The 21,034-nt window shown below is 40.1% G+C and overlaps 1 protein-coding gene across 8 annotated transcripts in view; it reads left to right on the top strand.

Annotated features, from left to right (window-relative positions):
• Window positions 1-21,034, top strand: part of LOC149521921 (uncharacterized) — a 60,747-nt gene that overhangs the window by 31,746 nt on the left and 7,967 nt on the right. The window contains exon 5 of one of the 8 annotated variants that reach the window (XM_089772051.1): window positions 4,345-4,478. The exons of the other annotated variants lie outside the window; for them this stretch is intronic. Within the exon in view, the coding sequence (XP_089628177.1) occupies window positions 4,345-4,478 (134 nt within the window). The remainder of the gene's footprint in view (window positions 1-4,344; window positions 4,479-21,034) is intronic. 8 annotated transcript variants of the gene reach the window in all.

Below are 21,034 nucleotides of genomic sequence, written 5' to 3'. Positions count from 1 at the left end.
GCCTGCCATCTGAGGTCTGAATATGGTTTCATAAACTGTTGCAGAAATGGACACCAACATCCAACAGATAATAACATTACAAGGAGGAAATAAGTAAATGTTGTTACCGCTCATAAAATGTTTCTGAGATTTGATCCTGTTTATCTGCAAAGAATTATACAAAGGTAATTTGCAGGAGTATCAAACAAAATGGGACAGTTTCCTCGCTCACTGTTTCAAGCCTGCCTTTCCCCTAAGGACCATGCTATAAGTGCCTCTCTTACTCTCTCCTTTGGTTTGATACTTTCTCCATTTTATTCCTCCAACACAACAATAGTAATATTCTCATTTTACAGATGTGGCAAATGAGACATAGATGGTAAAATAAAAATTGTAAAACTTGTTTGCCTAAACTAAATCCACGTCCAGGTACCTAAGGAGGAGGTCTGCCTTTGCAGTTGCCCTGCGCTGGTGAACAAGAGGTTAAACAGCCTTTGGAGACTGCTATGGCAGCAGCCAACAAGGGGGTGGCTTGAGGCAGCCAGTCAGAGCCTGCTGGGCTGAATAAAAAGGCCTCTGGCCCCAGGGAGCTCAGTATTTCTCCAAGGTTTGGAGGAAGAGGGACTGAGCTGCCTCTTAAGGTCAAACTACCTTGTACAGAGGTGGGGGAGCCAGGAGAGACTGAGGGCTTGGTAGGGAGGCCTGAGGATATACTAGGGTTGCCGAGGGGCAGCCAGGGAAGGAATAGGCAGCAGGACCACTCACCCCTTGCCAATGATGAGTGCCTGGTTCAGACTGCAGTTTGCCCCTGTTGAAAGGGGCTAGATGAAGAATGGCAGAGTCACTGAGAAAACTGGTGGGCTTAGGAGTAACTGGGTCTCTAGAACGTGGGTGCTGCTATGGGGTAGAATCCAAGGGAAGGGGCACTGTGGGCTGGGAGTGATGTAGGATCCTCCCAACATGGTGGAGAGTGTGAAGGGACAGACAGGCCTGCCAACCAGGGTGGGTCAATTGCCCTGGGGCCTGGAAATTCAAAGGGATCTGTGGCTGGAGCCCCAAGCCCCTTTGCCTTGCTGCCAGTGCACCATTCTGTGTAGCCCTGAGGGTGCCATGATCTGAGTTGTGCTAGGGGCTGACTGCTGTCAGCTCTGCCCCTTCTGCCCCCCGCTCTTTCTGGGGATGCAGAGCCAGCCCTTGTCATGCCTTGCTCCAGGGCCATAGTGGCTCTTGGTCCTGCTGGGGACAGGCAATACCAGGTGAGACACTGACTGGAAGAGGACACTTCTGGGCAGTGAGAGCTAATTCCCAGGACTGGCCATCGGGAGGCGCCATGCAGTGAGCCAAGCCTGCTAAAGAAGGGTTTTGTTTAATAATTTTAATTAATTTTTCAATGTGCTATTATATTAAATTAGCCTAAATGATATAATAGTTTAACAGCATTTGACTTTCTGAGTATATTCCTTTCTGCGTGGGTATACAGAAATATTTTTATGTCATTCATAGTTTGGATCCTGTTATATTTATTGTTGCATGATTATTGACATTGTCCTGAAATATAGTTGTAACAATTGCTTAAAGGTAAAAAAAAAAATGGGCAAAACACTAAATACTTCTCATAATTTTCTACATATAGAATTATTTGTCTGTGATTATTCTACAGATATATCTAATCCTTCTCTACTTTTTAAAAAATAGGTCTCTCTCTTTTGAACTTTACCAAGTTATCCATGTTCAGCATTCAGTGCTGCAGTAAAAAATTTACTTTTGTAAATCTGGTTTGCTCATAGACAGAGGCTGACACAGTAGATTTAGTACAGCTGCAGAATTAATGTTCACAAGTCCCATGCTGCAGTTTTCCCATATGCTACATAAAAATGCTACACACTTCCTCACTCTAAAGCTACCGTATTAGGGTGTTAAACTGATTTTTATGCCTGCAGCTTGGTTAATGTTTTCATTTATATACAATATAGTTTTGCATAACCTCAGTCAAACAATGTATTGCAAAATAATTTACAATAAAACCACAATAAATGTATACAAAGTATTGATTTAGTATTAATTTTCAAACAGTGAGAGTCAATGGATCATAAATCTGCAAATAAACTGGCCAAATGAAAGCGATAACTGACAAAAATATTAGTCACCAGAGAGTTGCTTATGTTGTATATGTGTTTTATTTTTAGATAGTTACAAGAAAAAATATCTTGGAGAAAGATTCTGTAAATTATACAATTTGTAACATAAAAATAATATAATAAAATAGAGAAGAAAGCCACCCAAGAATCTGAATAATTGTTTTTACATTCTATAATCATAATTCAGTCAACATAAAAGAGTATTGAAGCTGCCTTCCTAGTTTTCAGTATTTTCGGGGCAAGGGAGCAGTGGCTTCAGAATGTATCATTAGGTTCCTGAGGATGGCTTTATTTGTTATGTTAAAAGGTGGAGGAGGGGAGAGGATTTTTTGCATAATTTTAAATGCCAGATCTGAGAGTCATAGGATTTAAGGCCAGAAGAAACCACCAGTCATGTAGTATGACCTGTACATTACAGGACACTAACACCAGGTGCCAAACCAACAACCAAAATGAGACTTAAGTATTTCAGCTCACAGTAGAATAAACTATTATGTGCCACAGAACAAGATTAGGAGAGAAGGAGCCCTGACCCTCCCTGTCTAAAGTCCCATCTCCAGACATGGCCACCTCTGCTATTTCACAGGAAGAAGACAGTGGTAGTGGTGGGCAAACAGCCCAGAATACATCATGGGGAAGAGGGAAATTCCTTCTTAGCCTCGTTTCAGGGTTTCAACTGGCCACTGGGGCTTTTAGGAGCATAAGACATAAACCAGAAGTGAATCCCAGGACTGTTGATATAAATCCAAATGACATTAATGGAAATACTATTGTAGAATTATGTGAGCTTTAAATCAGGACCAAAATGGATCATGACAGGATTAACTTTTGGAGCTTCCCTGATGTTCATTAAACTGTGTGCTTATACCCATCATGCTGTGAAATCAGCCTCTGAAGGGCTTGATTCCTCCAAGGTATCAACCACCTTTAGCTGCCATTTATTTTAAGAAAATTAAAGTAAATCAATCATAAATTTAGCATACAATTTAAGCAAACATTTAAATGTAAGGGTATCCTAGATTTGACTTCTACTCTACATTCAGCCAATTAGACCTGTTTCTGATAAATGCACATTTTTGTAAAAGTAGTTCAAAAGTGCTTATAAGTTGGTGAAGAGCGTTACAGTGTAATGTGTAGATGAAAAAACTTGCTCAGACACAATTATGCACATTATAGACTTGCAAATACTATGCTCTAATGGGGAAAGTTTTAAAAAATGAAAGTCGATGGGATTTGTGCTCCTGTGTACCTGGGCTACTTTTGAAAATATCCTCATATGTCTTTAATTTACAGCTGTTGACAATGTTTAAAGCCAATATCAAGAACTGCTTGCTAATAATATTTTACTTATAATGTAAATTCTTAATTGTATTGATGTTTGTAATTACTAACAAAAATAGAAATATAATGCCTTTTAACAAAAACTTATCTTAAGAATATATAATATTTTATTGTTATTAATATTCTAGTATAAATTCCTATTTGTTCATATTTATCAGGCTTCAAGAGTGTCTTTCTGTATGTATCTTGAATCCCATATAATTCCTCTACCATATTATCAAATCTTACATAATTAAACTGTCCATTTGATCTATATGTAGATGCACTCCACTATATCCCTGATAATGCAACAATTAAAAAAAAGGTAAGCTTTGGTACTACTGTAGCTTCATTTTTTAATTAATGTATAGGTATTACTTCATTTTATGCTCTTTTTTTTTTTTTTGGTCTTGAGCACACCCTCAACATGTCACACTCTTGAGGCTCATGTATTCTAGTATGTTAATCACTTCAAAGAATTGCAGTGCATAAGGTTTTTCTGAAATAAAGTTTCAAAGTCAAAATCTGCCCTCAGATTTGCATGCAAAGTGCTTGCTCCAGTAAATGGAAGTTGCAAACATAAGAGGAAGAATTTGGCTTTGTGATTTAAAAATTAGGGCCAAAGACCTACAATGTAAGTTTCCAAAAAGATGTTTTAGAAGTTCTTTAAGGTAATATTTTAGTACTTTGCATGTACAGTAAAACCAAGCTCCCAAATGGAAAAAAAAGCCTCTTCTAATACCTATATTTCCAAATTAATTTTCTATGTCCAAAAGTACATAAAACAAAATTAAGTAACAATAATAAAGCACACTTAAATAACTTTTTCCTCTTAGGTAACAGGGCAAATCAAGAATTCAGGACTGCATAGCTTGCTTGATATTCTGACATTTCTGCTTCTTAATAGTACATCTCAAAATCCAGAATTCAAGTACTGGATGGTTTTAAATGGAGATGGTCCAGAAATAATGGATATCAACGCATGTGGTGTTCCGCAAGGTCACACAGTGGATATAGATTCTAGAGACCTAGTTCTAATAGGTATGTTAAGCAAATATTATTACCTAGCCCTCTTTCATTCCTATGCCATTTCTCTTTGCTCCTCAGTATGCTTTCTGATGTTTGTGTCTTCTCAAGTGTAGAGCAGAGAGTTTTATTTTATAACACACGCAAACTATTGAAATGTACCTTTTAGGGACAGTGGAAATCACTACTAGAAGAAGCCTGAGAATAAAGTAATAAACACTTTTATAAAGCATAGAAAATTAATACAGACAAATATTTTAAATTGAAATGCACTTAAACCACTGTTTATAGAAATACTGCTCATACTTTGCAACTGGATTGAAAAGAATGAATCGTTTAGGTGATCAGGCCAGCATGTGGCAACTATAGTTTAATTTATACAAATAGACAAGGGAATTGTAATCAAGGGCCTTCCAGTTCAATGATCAGGTGAAAGATTTGGAATGTGTTGTGAGAAAAATCAAAACTATCAGATCAGTACATAATGGCAGTGAAAAAAAGGAAAAAAGATGTTAAGTTGTTTGGTAAATCCAGCACACAAGTAGTTCCGTTGATGTGAGGGGACTTAACAGAGATCAGTATTTGGCTTTGCATTAGCAGATGGACAGAATACAAAGCAAAAGACACTATTGCTCCTGCATTATGCACTTTTTGTATTTTCATCTGGAAAATGTATGCAAGATGTGGCACAGAACTAGTGTTGTTAATTGGAAAGAATTTGGCAAAGGGTAAGAAATGATACCAAGTGTGATGAATAGCAGGAGTGCTGGCCAGCACCTAGTGACTAAGGGGTTAAACTCAGGTAGATAGTATGGGTGTTGGTAGGGGGCTAGAAGAACCAATGGGGAAACAGTGCTGAAATTTGCATTGTATAAGATACCTTGCCTAATTTCTTTGTGCGAGGAAGTTAAGCCAGGAGTTGAGAGACACAGAATGATTTAAACCTGGGCAGGATTACCATGCCTCTAAGGAATTTGGGGCATGAAAGTGGACTAAATCAGGAAGGGATCGTGAGTAAACAAAGAGAAATGTGTATTTAGTCGTGATTGGGGTATTTTGCTTTATTTTTGTGGTTTGGTTTGAACTGCTTTATGTGAATCCATGCCTCTCCTCCCCAATTCACTATGTAAGAGTTGTTCCCAGAGATTCTGTGTTTAAATTTGTTTTTACTTAATTGCAGTGTAACACCTAGTAATCAAGCATGCCTTATCAAGTATATCTTTTGTTAAAAAAATCACTTTTTTAAGGTGATTATTTGATTCTTGTGTCCTGGAAGAGAACAGGGGCCCTCTGTGCGTGTATGCGTGCCTCAGACTAAGAGGTCAGCTACCAGAGACTGCAGCTTGTTTTTTCTCTCTTCTTTTTTCAAACTCTTTTGGGGCAAAAGAACTTGGGTATTCCTGTGTGATGGACAAGGCCGGGTCTGGGCACCACTGAGGGCGTCCGCTCAGGGCAAATTGCTCAAAACTAGGGCTACCTACAGCCCTCAACTGGAGACCTTTCCTAGGGTATGTCTACACTACCCCCCTAGTTCGAACTAGGGGGGTAATGTATGCATACCGAACTTGCTAATGAAGCCCGGGATTTGAATTTCCCGGGCTTCATTAGCATAAAGCCGGCTCCGCCATTTTTAAAAGCCGGCTTGTTCGAACCCCGTGCCGCGCGGCTACACACGGCACGGGCTAGATAGTTCGAACTATGTAGCCATTCCGATCTATCTGTACGCCTCGTGGAATGAGGTGTACAGATAGATCGGAATGGCTACATAGTTCGAACTATCTAGCCCGTGCCGCGTGTAGCCGCGCGGCACGGGGTTCGAACAAGCCGGCTTTTAAAAATGGCGGAGCCGGCTTTATGCTAATGAAGCCCGGGAAATTCAAATCCCGGGCTTCATTAGCAAGTTCGGTATGCATACATTACCCCCCTAGTTCGAACTAGGGGGGTAGTGTAGACATACCCCCAAATAGGCCACAAACCAGTCACACAGAGCGCTTCAGCTGCCAATCCGGCCAGCAGAAGCCTCATGAGCAAAACCCCTCAGACACTGCAGCTCTCCCTGTGCCACAATCAGCCTCGGGCCTTACACATAGGTGAGCAGTTATAGAACCCAATCTCACCAACTCTGAACAGATCCTCCCACTCCCAGAGAACCAGCCACAGTTCTCAGTCAGTTTATACTTTAGATCTTACCCACAAGAGCACGCTGAGCCAATCCTTTAGAATCTAAAATCTAAAGGTTTATTAATAAAAGAAAGAAAAGGTTGAGAGAAAAATTGTTAAGGAGAATACATTACGTACATCAATCACCAAGTTCTTGATGTAGGCTCTTAGCAGAGATGTTACAAGCTGCTATCATAGAAGTCTTGGGTGTACATCCTATGTCAGGATGGGTCAGCAATCCTTCCCGGCTCTCTGTCCCTAGCAAGGCTGAATCTGGGATCAGTAGCAAGATTTAAGACCAGATGGAGACCACCTCATGGCATTTTATATTCATTCCTGGTGTTTCCCAAGCTGGAGTGGGTCACATGGTCAAGTGACCTATCTCTGTTTCGCATGCCAGCAGCCCTTATGCCCTGGTTGGTTTGCAGATTTCCAGACGCATTCCTCAGGTGTGTACTGGCCACTGTGAGAGTCATTGTCCCTGGAGCTATGCTAATTAGCATTGCCTTTACAACAGGCAGTCCAGGCCCATTGCTCAGACAGAACGTTCACAGTACCAATGCAGAGCCCATATTTGTAACTCCACATACAAACATCATACAAGTACATGAGTAGCATACATAGAATCAGTAGAGCATAAGTTTCCATTTGACACCTCACATGGTCCACTTTGTACCGAATTTGGGGCAAACATCCCCCCGTGGGCGCAGCAGTGATCTGTCTGCTCACTTTAAAATCCAATAACATGACACCCCGAGGAAGGAATTCAAGTGTTCCCTCCTTTTTTAAATCATTTGATAGTAGCAGCTTTTTGTTTATTTCTTAGAGCGAGTGTATCTGTGACTCTGGGGGAGTGTTTGTATGCAGAGCCTAGAGGCAAGATATTTAAGGTCTCTTGTGGGCCCCCACCTTCTGCACTCAGGCTAGGTCTAGACTACACTCTTTTATCGGAAAAAGCTACGCAAATTGTGCTCTGATTCCTTTTCTGGAAGAGCCCTTATACCTTAGAACGAGGTATACAGGGCTCCCCAGAAGAGCTCATTTGCTCTTCCACAAAAAAAAGGGGAAGAGCAAACACGTTCCCTGGACACAGCGGAGTTTTTCAGGGATACCAAAAGTATCCCAGAAAAACCTGCCAGTCTATACGTACCTTCAGAGTGCCAGCATGAGGAACAGCCCTGATACCAAGTCTTACAATTAAGTGAAGAGGTAAGGGGAGTTGGGCTCATTTTAATCAATAATAAGAAGAGTTTTTGTTAGAAATATGGACAGTGGGGATAGGGATCACCAGAGCTGATGGACATTTCGAAGTTTTCAAAAGCTAAATAGCAATCTAATAAGTCATAAGTAGAAGTTTAACTGGATATTAAACTAAGAGCCAGTCAGTGCCTGTTTCTGGTGGCTGTTCAGATAGAAATCCAAGATCTCATGAATTTTTAATTTTCAAGTGTGGGAGATAATGCTGGTATCTTGATCAATGCAGTATCTCCCATTAAAGCTGATTCTAATGTTCACAACTGTCATTTATTTTGAACACATAATGTCTTCCATGTTTGCTCATACACTCCTTATATTGCTATGTCCTAAACGCAGTACTCTGTACAACATGTGAGGGTAACTTGGATATGAAAAGTGTTTCAGAAAAATCAGAGTTTGTTCTTTTCCAAACTGAGAAGTCAGGCACAACTGTTCCTCACAAGAATTAACTTATATACTGAGTAATTTGCCAGGAAGGAGATGGCAACTGCAATAATAAATATTAGTTTGGGACACCTAGATTTGGTTCTGGAAAAGGAGAGAATTGGGGCATAGGCTGAAAATGGAGGAAAAGGAGTACCGGTAATAACAAAATGATCAAGAGTTATGCTTTCCTCATTCCTAACATTTGTTTTGGAGAAATAATAGTTGCATAAGATTGCAACGTGAAACTAAATTAAAGCTTGATAGAATAGAATATATTCATGTGGATACTGTTAGTTCCCAACTGTAATATAAGTTTTCAATTACTGTTACTTCAGCTGATTTACAACTAAGGATGTTAAGGACTAGTTGACTATCGGATAAGCAAATGCTTATCGGATAGTCGAGTCAACTAGTCAATTCCCGCCCCATTGCTGTCTCTATCAAACAGACGTAGGAAATGGGGGGGAAGAGGGAGTAATGCAAGCGGCAGTGCCGCATGAAGTCTGTACCTGGGCTCTGTGCGCCGCTGCCCCATTCAAATGCCACAGTGGCGTTTCAAAGGGGCAGCACCGCATGGAGCCCGGATTCAGCTCTGTGCGATGCTGCTTTGAAATGCTGAGGCATGTCATTTAACATGTCATTCATGTTAAAATTCGACACTTATCACCAAGGACTTAACAAGACTTTGAACTTTCTCACCCATTACCAAGACAGTTTCCCCAATTATCACCTGTAATACCATTAACTCACAAACATCCCACTCTCCCTACCTTTAATATCAGCAATTCACAGACACTTACCTTCCTTCCTCCCCCTTCCCACCCCCCCGCATCCCCCTTCTGTTCTGCAATGTGATTTGTCCTTTTCATATTTGTTCATTTTTTTTAATTGTATCCTTTGGTATATATGGTTGTGACTACTTTCTTCCACTATTTGATCTGAGGAAGTGGGTCTGGCCCACGAAAGCTCATCATCTAATAAACCATCTTGTTAGTCTTTAAAGTGCTACATTGTCCTGCATTTTGCTAAGAATAATCAATATGACTTAAGGTGGAATCATTTGAGATTCTTTGATTTAACTTCACTGATGACAATGCTCTTCAACTTTTCATGTGGAAGGACTTCAAACATGAAAATATGAAGTTAAACAATGGAGAACATAGGTCTACGATTAGAATCATAGGGTTGAAAGAGACCTCAGGAGATCATTGAGTCCAACCCCCTGCCCAAAGCAGGACCAACCGTAACTAAATCATCCCAGCCAGGGCTTTGCCAAGCTGGAACTTAAAAACCTCTAGGGATAGAGATTCCACCACGTCCCTAGGAAACCCATTCTAGTGCTTCACCACCATCCTACTTAAACAGTTTTTCCCAATATTCAAGCTAGACTTCCCTCACTGAAACTTGAGACCATTTGCTCCTCATTCTGTCATCTGTCGCTACTGAGAACAGCCTTTCTCCATCCTCTTTGAGAGTCAGTATAAAACCATGGTAATTGGAGATATGGATTTAAACATCAAAATCGATGATGAACTAAAGAGGGTAGATCGATTTAAATATCTTGGAAGTACAATAAGCCAAGATGGTGGGTGCTCTGAGGAAATAAGACTAAGGATTGGTAAAGTGAACACAGCCTTCAGTAAACTTAGGAACATGTGGAAAATTAATACCATATCTTTACATACAAAACGAAGTGTTTACTCAGCCATCGTCGTAGCCATAGCAACCTACAGCAGTGAAACCTGGCAACTTAAGAAAACAGATGCTCAGAAGTTAGATGCATTTCCTCACAAGTGCTCGTGGAGAATACTAGGAGTAAGCTACGAGGAAGGAAAAATGAACAATGAGATCAGAAAAATGGCTAAAGTGAGATCTCTATCACAAGTAATTTGTAAGTGTGGACATCAATGGCTAAGGCATGTGTTACAAATGGATCGTAACCAACTACTGTTTATGGCTATCAGTTGGAAGCCAGAAAATCCAACAAGAAAGAGGGGTAGATCTAGGATGACTTGGAAGCATACAATTATCAATGAAATAGAAAAATGTAAGTTGAATGGGAGGCTTAAGTCACATGGCAGCTGACAAGCAAGCAAGGAGAAGGTGGGTAGACCAATGTGCTGAGAAGCACAGGAAGGACTAAGGTAAGGTAAATTAGTTGAGTTAAATCAGAAGTGGGAACCTTAGAAGTGCTCTAATCTTTAACTAGGATAACCACTTAAATGGATGCAGGCTATATGCCACTCTAGCCTGGCCAAGTTGGAGCGGCCCCCCCGTCCATGGGGTGGCACGACAGGCTTGACTAGAGTAGTCTGCGGCATAGGAATCTGCTTCAGCCAGGCCAAGCCTGCCATGGGCAGGGGTTCCTCCAGCCAGGCTGGAGTGCCCCCTGTCTGTGGCACAGCAGGCCCAACCAAGCTGGACTGTTGGTTAACCATAACTGGTAAGAATCACCCAGTGAGAGTGATGCTTAGTGGTTAACCATCCACACCCTAATACAGACAAAGATTTGCTCCTGTTGATCCTTGCTGATTGCAGCTTTTTAATTTTTCCTTCATCTTCCCATTAGTTTACACTAGAATCCTGTAGTTTGCAAGTGGTTTTTACAGTTTTCAGTGCTGCACCAAGTTACATGATGGGATATAACTTCTTAAATAATGCTAAGCCCAGTAAATCAGAGCTAAAGATGATATCTAACTTTCAAAAGGAAAACAGCTTCCCAAAACTTGTACAAGAGTTGGCAATGCTTTTAATTGACAAAGAACAAAGGAAAGGTCTGAAAACAAATGATTGGGCACCTAGTTCACAAATGCTCTTCCTGCTATTATTTGTTTTATAAACCATAATGCAGTAGGATTGCTTTATATACCTAAGCTCCCTTAATCATTTATTAACACTGAGCCAAATCTATCTTCAAACCCTCACATGCAGCTCCCATGAATCCAGTAATAAAGGAATATGCACATGGGTGTCTGAGAGCAGATTTGGCATACTGTTTTTATTGAGTAATATGCGTATTTGTAGCTAATCAGCTTATTGTTCCTAATTGATTAGGAAGCACTCCACAGTAGTAGTTTCATGTGGAAGTATTATTATTCATGGGCTCTACCCAAAGGACTCATGGGCAAGATAGAATTTAAAATAACCCTGCTTTGATTAATGTCACACTAATTAAAACCATAAGGCTTTTCCTGCACTAGCATTTTTGTTGCAAATTTTTTGTCGGTTAAATGGGGAGAAAAGAACACTCCTCTGACTGACCTAAGGTACTCTGACAAAAGTGCCAGTGTGGACAGTAATTTGTCAGCAGGAGACATTCTCCTGCCAATGTAGCTATCACTGCTCTTGAGAGGTAAAACGGTGAGGAGTCCTGCATGCATCTGACAAAGTGGGTCTTTGCCCACGAAAGCTTATGCTCCAACACTTCGGTTAGTCTATAAGGTGCCACAGGACTCCTCGCCGCTTTTGCAGATTCAGACTAACACGGCTACCCCTCTGATACTTGAGACGTAGATTCATTATGCCAGAGCAATCTTCTGCTGGCATAGTTGCTCCGTACAGCGGCCCAGCTGCAGCAGTACAACTGTGCCTCCATATGTCCATAGTATAGACACAGCCCAGGAGACTTAAATTAGGAACTCAGGCTATTTACTCACTGCAGCATGTACCTGTCTCCTAGTTTGAATGCATGTGAGCTTGGGACTAACAGAAAGGGAGGGGCAGTACTGAGAGTGGGATGCAGTACTGTGGGATCAGAAGAGGGATGCAGTACTGAGAGTGGCCACTGGAGGCAGTGAGCACAGGGGAGAGATACATGCAGAGTGACCAATGGGGGCAGCCCCCTGGGGGTGGGGCTCCCTCTGACCCCCCCCCCCCCACACACACACTCTCTCTCTCTCTCTCTCTCTCTCTCTCTCTCTCTCTACCTGCCACCTGACCAAGTAAGGAGCCCCCCTGCCCCAAACCTTTCTCCTTCTGGCCCTTGGCCACAGTGCCAGGACAGGGGAAGGCCTCTGCTAACCATGGGGTTTGGGAGGTTGGGGAGAAAAGGTCTCCCCAGCCAGGGGAGAAAAAGTCCTGCTGGATGGGGTGAGCCTCCTCTGAGCCCCTCCTCAGCCCCAATCCTCACTTTCACACCCCAAATTCCCTATCCTGAGCCCCCCTCAACATCCTCCCCCACACTGCCAGCTCTCTGTCCCGAAGGACCTGGGCAGTGCCAGATAAGTCTTCTAGTTAAAATAAATTGTATTCTCTAAGTAAGGGCTGCACTTATCACTAAAACTGAACGCTGCTTTCCAGTACTCTGTACAGGCCCATACGCAGGAATTTCTGTGTGTGGGTGGGGAGGGGGAGGGATATAAATGTGGATTGCAAGGGTGCAAACCCCTGCTCACCCTCCCCCCCTCGTCTCCCAAGTAAGCATGCTCTAGCTGGCCAAAGGAAGTGTGCTGACCAAACCTCCCTCCCCCATGCTCTGGCTGGCTTGTCATTAAGGTTGCCAAACACTTTGGCTGCGTCTAGACTGGCAAGTTTTTCCGCAAAAGCGGCCGCTCTTGTGGAAAAACTTGCCAGCTGTCTACACTGGCCACTTGAATTTGCGCAAGAACACTGATGATCTGATGTAAGATTGTCAGTGTTCTTCCGCAAATACTATGATGCTCCTATTTGGGAAAAAGCCATCTTGCGCAAATGTATTTGTGCAAGAGGGCCAGTGTAGACAGCTCAGGACTGTTTTGCGCAAAAAAAGCCCCGATGGTGAAAATGGCGATCGGGGCTTTCTTGCGCAAAACCGCATCTAGATTGGCACGGACGCTTTTCCACAAAAAGTGCTTTTGCGCAAAAGCGTCCATGCCAATCTAGATGCTCTTTTCCGCAAATGCTTCTAACGGAAAAACTTTTCCGTTAAAAGCATTTGCAGAAAATCATGCCAGTCTAGACGTAGCCTTTCTGTTTTAAGAGTCTGATTTTTTTCAGTGTGCAAATGCTCAATGGATCAACAGCTAAAATCTCAGAAGATTCCATCCTCATTGAGCATGGTAGAGCCCTTACTATCTCCTGTTGCTGACCAGATCGTGCATATTCCATCCCCTCACAGCTCTTCCATATGACTGTACTGTACATGTGCCATTCCTGGGCTAAAAGGGCAAAGAGGGACTTTCTCTGTCATTCCAGCCCTAGTCTCAAGTCGAACACTCAGGCCAGTCTACACTACAAGATTAGGTTGCATTTATGAAGTTGTTTTTTTTTAAGCATCTGATTTTTTTATAAAGTTAAAGGTGCATTTCCCCATGGTGTGAGCATGAGTTTGAGAGCCACCCTACTGGGGATGCACTATTGTTGACTTTGATAGTAATGCACTGTGGATAGCTATCCCACAGTTCCCGCTGCCCTTCGACTTTACATTACTTTACAAAATCAGGTGCTAAAAAGTTGAACTTAACAAATTTGACCTTTTTTCAGTGTGTAGATAGGGCCTGAAACAGACACACTGTGAGCGGAAGCCGGTCTGAGCTCAGAGAAAAACCTGCCCTTGCTGTCTAAGGATTCTCTCTTTCCATTCAAAGTGTGCTCTTTTAGGGTGCGTCTACACTGCACCCGTAGCTCCAAATAAACTACACAATTTGAGCTAAGAAAATTGCATAGTTCATGTAAAGTCCATTTCAAAATAGCTTATTTCATAATTTCAAAATAACTTGCTATTCCAAAATGTCCCTTATTCCTGGTGGAATGAGGTTTAGGGGGACATCGGAATAGCAAGCCTCTTATATTTCAAAATAACGGGCACACCATTAAGATGCAGGATAGCTATTTCGGTATCCTGAAATAGCTCCACAGTGTAGACATAGCCTTAGTTTTGACTGGTCTACACATTTCATAATTTTTATTTTACACTTACATTTAATTCTTTGAGTAGTGAGTTCTCAAATGCCTAACTTATCCTGGCTGGAGTAATTATCCCTATGGTAACTTTTACAAAATATATATTACTAGAAGATTTACCCGGTGTTGCTCAGGTCCTTAACCGTGTTTATTTTTCTTCATTTAAATCATTGCTCTAGGCTGGGGGTGAGGCATTTAGGCTTCCCTGGGAAGAGGGGACTACCTAGCCCTCTCGTATGGCAGTAGCTTGGAGCCAGGTCAGAAGCTGCTGTTAGGTACGGAGCAGGAATAATGGATAGTTTGTGGTGCTCCCATTTTATGGAATTTGAGCTACATGGATCCACTGGCCTTACTCATGTTTGTAGGAGAGAGATACATTTTCTCCCTTTAGAGAGCTGCTGTGAAAATTGCTTCCACAGCACGCAGTAGTTGTGATGTGCTCCTGTGAAGCTTCTCTACAATTCTAGACCAACCAGTCCAGCTGAAACTCGTTGTTGTCACTGGGCATTGTGTGCTTACAATGGGCTCTTAACAACTTGGTCTTAAAGGATTAATTATACAACTTAAATATATTAAACAGCAACGGTTTTTAAACTGAAACTAAACTAGAATAAAACTGAGTTAAAATCTCTGCAATGGCATTCTGAGACTGCTAGCATCCCAGCTCTTGCCCTATGTCATCAATCCTGGCATTTGCCAAGAGAAGGCTCAAAAGTGCAGATGTGAATCAAAAACTTTGCTTGCAAATAGAGTTAAGTTAAATGTTAAATTTGACGCCTCTTATGGACTTTCAGACAGCACAAAGAGCAAAATTGATACAGCTTGTTAAAAAACAATTCAAAAGTCTGTTTTTGTTCAGTTTGTGATTTGGACTATAATGGAATTGAAAGTTGTGTGCCTTTTTCACATACATTATTATTGTTTAATCATGGTATGTTAGCTTTCATTGTCCTCTTGATTTATTTAAGTTCATTAAACTTCTAATTAAATTGAATTTTACCAGTGAATTGTTACTTATGAATAAAATAAATCAGTAGTGGATACATTGGTTTGCACTGAATTGCTTATTTGAAAAGGCATTTGAAATTTCAATGTACAGAGGGGAAAAATAACTGGCCTTCAGAAAAGGATTTTATGGCTATAGTGATAAACTTTCACATCATAATTAGCAGAATTAGAACAATACTGTGTTTTACTATGAAGTTAGATAAATCCTAACATGAAAACTCCAACTCTCTATATATTCTAAATCTCCCTAGAGGACCAAATCCCCCTCATTGAATGTTAACAATTAATGAGAACTCTTTTCTAAAATACACTGCACAGATCTTAATATTTATGATACCCATGAAATTTAAAAACATCTGTTCTGCAGAGAAATAGCTATTAACATACACTTAACTGCTGAGAACTGTCAAGTAGAAGAGTCAAAATCTCAATCAGTTGCCTCACAGGAGTTAGCTAAGCAATGGTGATTTCATGAAGTGGTGAGGAGGCATTTTTAGCTCTTTTGGTTATCAAGAATTAGTAATTTTTCACTGTCTAATTGGAAATTTAAAGTGACAAATAGCCTGGATGATTTCATCTGATAATACAAAACATGGTGTTGAGAACTAGCCACATGTGTGGCATGGTAGTTTTGGAAGGTGCTTTTTTGTTCTTCTTCAGTTTTTATTAAGAATGCAGAAAGGAAAGTTGTGTGTATGAGAATTGTGCTGTTAGTGCAAATGAAAGACTGTAGTCAAGTGAAGTTTTAGTTTTGATCCTCTGCAGATTAGAACTAAGCATTTTATGTGATTTTTATGATGTGTACAAATGTTAAGGCAATTCGTCTTTACAACTAAGATAGGGACATCATAACTGGAGGGAGGATATGTATGAATAGAAGAGCATGTTACTCTCCCCTCATTCCCTCCCTACTGTTCTACCCATTTTCAGAATTAAAAACAACATATGTACAACCTTTATTTTCTTATCACTGTCATTTTAAAGTACACTGTATCCCATTCCCACTTTATTTCTTGCTTTTTCGTTCTAATTTTTCAGGGGGTTCTATATATTTTTTTTGTCCTTTTTTAATTTCTGTTCTCACCTTAAATTCTACTTCTAGCTTTTCACTTTTATCTAGCTCTGCATACACATAGGGTTGCCAGATGGTTTAACCAAAAATACCAACCCCGCTTCCCCCACCCCCCAAAAAAAAACCCACCAGGAAAAAAATTCTGTTGGGGGGGGAAAAAAGGGGGAGGAACAAAATTGTTGAATAATAATAAAAAAAGGGACCCCAAGAGTAATTAAGCAAATAAATAAATAAAATAAAACAACATTAAAACAGCATAGCCCCTTTAAGTGCGTGCAGACTCAGACTAGGGATAGGAAGAGGAGAGGTTGAGCACTAAGACCCAGGGAAGACATTACTTCTCCTTTCTCAGGTCTTTAGGCTTTTTACTGGTGGCCATCTTTTTTTCTTGGTCAAGCCAGAAGGGAGTTTCCCTGTGGATCCAGGTAAGCAGGGGGTCCGGAGGTGGAGGTGCGGAGGTTCGGGAGGGTCTGGGGGCTGGGACCAGCTGCTGAGTGTGTCATAGGGTTGCCAGGTGTCTGGTATTTTTGCCTCCTGGCAGGGAAAAAAATCAGAAAATACTGGACATTTTAGGTGTCCTGTATTTTCTGAATTTTTTTTACCGGACAGGAAGTGAAAATATTGGACTGTCCAGGTCAATACTGGACACCTGGCAACCCTATGTATACACTGAATGTTCCTCTCCCTCAACCTCAGTCTCCATTTCCATTCCTCTTCTATTCCAGTCTTTGTTCCTTCTTTCCCTTTTGCTGCATATTCCACTATCTTTCACCATTTTAGCTTTCCCTATTCAGCTATTTTCTTTTTCCCCATGTGGCTCCCAATGTATTGCATTTCAGCTTCAAGAGTGAGAAACTGAATGGGGGATATATGAAGCTAGGTCTTCATCTTGATAATGTATAATGCTTCAGGGCTTAGCTTTATTCCTTTTCTGTTTGTTCAGTATTTATTTTCACTTTTCTTGGAGAGAAAGCTGCATCTAAAATATACTGTTGAATTCTTCAAGGTCATAGACTGGATTCTTGTACTGCCCTGTGGCGAAAAAGAAGTAAATTTCTGTTTAGCAGGTTAAAAGAACAACCTAAAAATATTTTTTAAATATTCCACATTAGAGTTGGTTCATCATCATTCCAGCTTGAAACAAGATGTTGTAATGGATAGTAACAAGCTGTTACATTTTGAGGGACTGAAAACAAAGGCAGGTAGAAAGCCGAAGTTATTCTCTGAATTGTTTGTCTCTTTGCAGGATAAAGTTTAAAATAAACAACACCATAAAAGATTGATTATAAAATAACTCTTTTATAAGGCTGTCTGCTGTAATTTGGACTTTATTTCTTTAAAATGTGTGGGTTTTTTTTAAGTTTTGGATTTTTTGGATCTTTTCAAACATTATGAAACATGTACAAAGAGTAGTAAATTAATTTGCATAAAATTGACTGCAAAGAGCAATTAGTCCTTCATTAATATGCAAATCTGGTCCAGTGGAAATTCATCTATATATGAGGCTTAAATATGCAAGTCAGTCTTGCTGTGCTAGAAACCCAGATGCTTTTATTTACTTTGAAATTGAGGGATTTGGTTAATGATGTTGTTGACAGGAAAACTTGAATAAATTTGATGATCACCGTCTTTCATATTAGCCAAGAACCACAGGAAAAATTACCAAGTAAAATACCAATATTATTTGGTAATTTCCTATTACCAATATAGTAGCAAAATGTCAAATACAAAGTAATAAAGTTATATTTCTTAATGTAGTTAGCTTGAGACTTAAAGTGTTCCCCAAAGATAAAGCAATTTTTCTTAAACTTTGGTTTTCCAGAGGGTAAAGACATCTGGGTAACTGTATGAATAGAATGCTGCCTGGAGATTTAATATTATAAAGTTAAATCAGTTGCTTGTTTCATTTGGAGAGAATATAAAAGCCTGGGAATTAAAAAGCAGGAGCTTAGGAAATGGCTGTCATCATTCAGCAGTGGTCAAAGTGTTAAATGCCTCTGGTTTTTGTTATAGTTTTCCCAAAAAAGGTTGGCAGTGATCAGAGAACTAATGTACATCAGTGTAAGTGGAGTAGGATCTGAACAGCTAAAACAGGGAAATAAGTTAAGAATCACAGGTTAGATATCTTCAAGTTGTCAGGGCCTAATGAAATACCTCCTAGAATACTTAAAGGACTTTCTGAAGAGATCTTTGAGGCATTAGCAATTATCGTTGAGAACTTGTGGAGGACCAGAAAGATCCCAGAGGACTGGAAAGAGGAAAATATAATACCTATCTATAACAAGGAAATAAGGACAACCCAAGGAATGATAGAATAGTCAGTGTCACTTCAGTACCCAGAAAGGTAATAGAGCAAATAATCAAGTAATCAATTTGTAAGCACCTAGAAGATAATAAAGAGAGTTAACATAGATTTGTCAAGAAAAAAAAATCCTGTCAAACCAACTTAATAGCCTTCTGTGACAGTTTTTGATATATTTTGAATTTAGTAAAGCTTTTGATACTGTCCCACATGACCTTCTCATAAACAAACTGGAGAAATGTAGCCTGGATGAATCTTCTAAGGTGAGTGAAAACCATACTCAGAGTGATTATCAATAACTCTCTACTTAGCTGAAAGGGATTATCAAGTGGGGGTCCTGCAGAGATCTGTCTTGTCCCTAGTTCTAGTCAATATCTTCAGTTATTTGGCTAATGGCAGAGAGATTGCACTTATAAAGTTTGCAAACGATACCAATCTCAGAGGGATTCCATACACTTTCAAGGATTGGAGTACAATTCAGAATGATCCTGGAACATTGGAGAAGTGATCTGAAATAAATAGGATGTCATTCAGTAAGGACAAATGCAAACTACTATCCTTAGCAATAAATAATCAATAGCACAAATACAAAATTGGCAATGAGTGCCTAGGAAAAAATACTGCAGGAAAGCATCTGAGTGTTATAGTGGATCACAAACTAAATATGAATCATCAGTGTAATACTTAAGCAAAAAGTAGACACCATCTGGAATGTATTGGCAGACATGTTAGCAAGACATGAGAAGTAATTCTTCCATTCCACTTAGCACTGATAAGGCCTCAAATTGAGTGTTTATGTCCAGTTCTGGGTACCATGCTTTGGGAGAGATGTGGACAAATTAGAGAAAGTCAAGAGGAAAGCAACAAAAGTGACTAAAGATCCAGAAAACATGACCTATGAGGAAAGACTGAAAACATTGGGCTTGTTCACACTAGGAGAAGACTTATGGTCATATGATAACAGTCTTCAAGTACATAAAAGGTGGTTATAAAGAGGAGGGTAATAAATTGTATTCATTAGCCAGTGAACACAGGACAAAAAGCAATGGGCTTAAATTGCAGCAAGGGAGATGTAGGTTAGACATTTGGAAAAATGTTCTTACTATAAGGGTACTTAACACCTTGCAATAGGTTTCCAAGGGAGGTTGTGGAATCCCCATCAATGGAGATTTTTAAGAACAGGTGGGACAAACACCTGGAAAGGACGGAATAGATAACACTTAGTCCTGCCTCAGTGCAGAGGATTGGACTTGATCACATCTCAACTTCCTTTCCCATCCTACATTTTTATGATTCTGTTGTTCCCCCAATCAGTAGCAAAGCCAAGTTTTGAACAGTAGTGGAGGCAAGGAAGCAGTGATAGGTCAATTATACCTATTGGCTTGAAAAGGAACAACATTTACAACCTAAAGGTGGCCAACCACTGCCCTAACTTTGCCATGGCATCTATTAATTATGTAGAAAGCCTTTACAAGACTAAGTGCTGAGGTCTTTGCTCTTAGCCTCTTAGAGCCTGATTAAGAACCCTCTAAACCCAGAGCCATAAGTGGATCACTGAAATTAATTTACATAATATTGTATTACTTATATTTTAAAAAAGTATATAACTATTTATTTTACTGCCATAGTATAACTCAGGCTGGTGTGGAGATGTGGGGCTTTATCTTTCACAGAGTTCTATCATGTAATACTTGCCTCCTCCTCCCCCCAGCATTTGTCTTCTGAAACTGTTTTGAAGTACTTGGAATCCTCCCATTGTTGTTAGTTAATATCACAGCATCCCTCATCTTTCTCTATCACTGCTGCTTAATTACCTAGAGGGGGTACTGTTGAGCGATTCTAAGTACTGTACTCTTCCTTTTTTCCTCTCTCACACCGCCCCTTTTTTTCTTTTCCCCTTTTCTTTTTCTTATTTTGGAAAACCTTTCAGGATCAAATTTAGTCTTGACAGAAGTGATATCTCGATCACTTAGTTGTGCTCATTTACACCAGAGTTGAATTTGTTTTTGATTCTCATGTACCTGGGAAACTGACACATCTAAAATAACAGAGAAGCGCAGATTAAACGGAGTGGACTGTATTGCAGTTTGTGAAGTTGTGTAATTGTAAAACCCGAGGACAAGTTAAGAGATTATGCTGCTCATGGAATTGCAGCTTGATTCCTGTGAATTCTTGCTGTCTGGCATATAAATCCTAACAGCAATGAATTTTAAATCCTTGATATGCTGTAGTAGGCAAAAAGTCTTTGGAGTAGTTAAGGAAAGAAAAATCTACTCTCTCTCTCTCTTTCTCTCTCTCTCTCTCTGTGTGTGTGTGTGTGTGTAAAAATATAAAAATAAAAGCAGGCTCTTTATCTCATCAAAATGATATTTAGTATTGCAGATGGGCCCAGAAGCAGGGGAAGCTAGGGGAGAACTGAACATTCAGGGTTGAGGTTAGTTGTCTGTAATTGAAGAATCCATTCAC

Source organism: Pelodiscus sinensis, chromosome 21 (assembly GCF_052426305.1).
Source record: "Pelodiscus sinensis isolate ZL-2025 chromosome 21, ASM5242630v1, whole genome shotgun sequence".
Taxonomy (NCBI): Eukaryota; Metazoa; Chordata; order Testudines; family Trionychidae; genus Pelodiscus; species Pelodiscus sinensis.
This window is presented reverse-complemented; position numbering and strand designations above follow the sequence as displayed.